General features: G+C 36.6%; 1 protein-coding gene across 1 annotated transcript; it reads left to right on the top strand.

Annotated features, from left to right (window-relative positions):
• The first annotated feature begins 906 nt into the window (after window positions 1-906).
• Window positions 907-2,429, top strand: LOC134656574 (uncharacterized). Its single transcript, XM_063512131.1, has 2 exons — window positions 907-1,361; window positions 1,740-2,429. Exons 1-2 carry the CDS (start codon window positions 1,301-1,303, stop codon window positions 2,411-2,413), a joined length of 735 nt encoding a protein of 244 aa, XP_063368201.1. The 5' UTR covers window positions 907-1,300; the 3' UTR covers window positions 2,414-2,429.
• The last annotated feature ends 522 nt before the right edge of the window (window positions 2,430-2,951 follow it).

The raw sequence follows: 2,951 nt of genomic DNA on the forward strand, positions 1-2,951 counted from the left end.
TAAGTTACTCGTTAACATCATAATAAATGTGCTTCCAATTTCATAATATATTTTTCCCAAAGTCCAGGTAATTGTAAATAAAATCAGAGTCCAAAATTTAGCTGATACTCATTAAAGAACCTAGGGTACCGCGGTTCACTTCGAGGGGTCCTAACGCTAGACTAGACGATCACGACTAAATCACATGGCCATATTCTAAGGGTAAATCTAAAGAGGGTGTTTATATTATGGTTAGTTAAGTAAGTAAGTAAGTAGGAAGTGGGAGGTTACAATGCCTTATAAAAATTGCTAAGACACAGCTTTAACACGAAGGTGATAATATTATTATCTTAATAAAATATGTTAAACCAACATCACGTATCTACTTATATTATTTTTATGGCCAGCCGTGTATAAAAACTTGGCAACTAAGTGCGAAAGTCAGTCTCTTACTAAATAGAATTAAAGCACGCTCTGAGCCTGCCGAAGTGCACACATAAAAACACATCTGAACAATTTCAGGGAACAAATAGCCAAAAAGTCCGACTACGTCATAAAAGTCACATCTTTGTGAATAACGAGATAAGTTACAAAAAAGAAGTTTGCTCCGCTTTTTTGCTCGGCTTCACTTTCCATATATTTTATGGTAATTTTATTTGAGCTTACATGAACATAAACGTTTTTCTCAAATCTGGAATATTAAGCAAAGACCTACCTCGAGCGTACATTCAAGGAACAGCAATAAAGTGTTATTCCATTTGATCTTTATCGCGCCACTCGGTCGGAGAATTCAGTATTGGGAGTACTTCAATATATAGGTAATAAATAGGTATAAGACGATTTTACAAACGCCACTGTCCGGCTAACGCAACGTTACGTAAACTATCAACACTATCACAATGGGCTTCGGAAACAAGACTGGAGTTAGGTAAACAATCAATTGTCGAATGACCGAGAGTACACTGCGTCGGGTAAACAGGTCGTGGATGGTAAGTAAACAACGGTAATACATGTTCGTCGCACCGATTATATAAAAGGCGCTTTACCTCAAAGCACTGCATTTCTGTTGTGAATCCCGATGCGATACAAACAAGCGCGCGTTTGAATCTGGATAACAATAAAGATGAATACAAGGAAGATGTAATTTGTTTACTAGAGCGAGAGTCACAGTGAACTAAACTGAACAACACTTGAGACCGTTTAATAGCAGCAGGCGACGTCGCGGCAGTTTTGTTCAGCGCTGTAACGAAGCTTGTTAGCGTACTTTTATAAGAAGATTGTCTGCAGCGAGTAGAAGGACACCTTGAGCGGGGGCTCGGAAATGGAACTAATGAGTCCTCTTTTGTTATGTGCGCTTGCAGCGCTGTTGCCACAAGCCTTAGGTGAGATCTATTAACGCTGATTTTCTTTGCAAAACGCTCGCTTTGGCAGGTCTCCTTGGATTGCTCAAACTCTCCCTTTGTGACCTGTGCTTTGTTACGGTTTATTTCTAAGTAGTGAATACATTCCGCAATGGAGAAAAATGGTAATATAATATTATGTTCATGTAGATTAACTAATGATTAAGTATGACAGTCTTTTACCTATATGAATATAGGTAAAAAACTGTCATATCTAAGTGTTTGTCAATAAAAATATTGTTATTGTTATTACATATTATTGTTTATTGGACAGAATTTGGCTAACAAAGTTTTAAATAAAATAAAAAATTGTTTAAAGTTTTGGCCTTGGGTGAACTTTTTTTAATTTCTTTGTTTCAGGTGTTAGAACAAGTTTTATATCTGAAATCAAACCACCTACATTTATTGAACCGCCTTTGTTCCACAAAAAGATTTGGTTAAAGCGAAAAATGCCATCGGAGGTGTCATTAGATATGATATTGGATTACTTACACGAATCTGAGAAGTGTTCCATGTGCTTAGATTGCATAAACAAAGCACTGTTTAGCAGTAAAAAATCTACTACATTGTCTCCATCAACCCATATGGAAAGTAGACACTTTATATTAAATGATATTTTTGAGAACTATCATCAATACAAAGTAGAAAGAAACAAAAGAGATACAGAAGTACCGACAAAAACAAAAAAAAGTTACGTGAGCAAAACCAAAAATGTCACTGTCACTAAGTATACCATCGATGGCCAAATTTACGCAATTAAATTGAGAGAAAGAAACACAACACAGGCAGAAAATCAACAAGGAGATAGGTCATGCCAAGTGTTCAATGTAAGAAAGTATTACCCCTGTGAGTCACCAAAGGCAGAATTAATATTAGCAAACGCGAGAATAAAAACAAACAAAGCAAACAGGCGAAGCAAGAAACAAACTAAAAGTACATTGACCACGGACAAGCCTCAATCTCAAACGCTCGTCTTTCGAGATAAACTTTTAGCTGAACCATTCATGACCTCCATCGAAGAACTTTACAACTAAATTTAATATTTTCCTAACTAATATACTCACACTTTTTTTTTATTCACGATTTTATTTATTTCTCAGATTTTGATAAATTTCAAGAGCTTCCAGTCTGTCCTAAAACACCATTATAAGACATATCTTGATTAACATTTTAATATCATACTTAATATTATCAAGATGGTTCGAATCGAACACTGACTGTTGTACTCATGTTTTCACCTACAAATATTTCCAAATATATTATAAAATGGTGAGGGTGTGGTTCACTCTGGTGTGTGAGCGAGACGGTCCTATGTACGTATATTGCGATGTCCCACTCGCACCCCGGAGCGGCGTGTGGATCCACAATCAAATGTTAAGACAGAAGATCGCTAAATCCGTATAGGACCGGGCGCAGTTGTCGTTTTCAGTTAGTGGTGTAATTAACCAACCGCAAGCGGACCGCAGCTCGCTGCCCGCAGTGATCATAATTCAATAATAATATTATGTGGTCATGATGTGACATAAATACATGGATGACATTGAGACATGAATATTACTAAGAGTTAGGCCA

The sequence above is a fragment of the Cydia amplana genome, chromosome 18, assembly GCF_948474715.1.
Source record: "Cydia amplana chromosome 18, ilCydAmpl1.1, whole genome shotgun sequence".
NCBI lineage: Eukaryota > Metazoa > Arthropoda > Insecta > Lepidoptera > Tortricidae > Cydia > Cydia amplana.

Excerpts from the sequence above, each read along its gene's own strand:
- LOC134656574 (XM_063512131.1), top strand. The coding sequence starts at position 1,301 with ATGGAACTAATGAGTCCTCTTTTGTTATGTGCGCTTGCAGCGCTGTTG. Across the intron at positions 1,362-1,739 it reads GCTGTTGCCACAAGCCTTAG|GTGTTAGAACAAGTTTTATA; the intron begins GTGAGATCTATT and ends TCTTTGTTTCAG.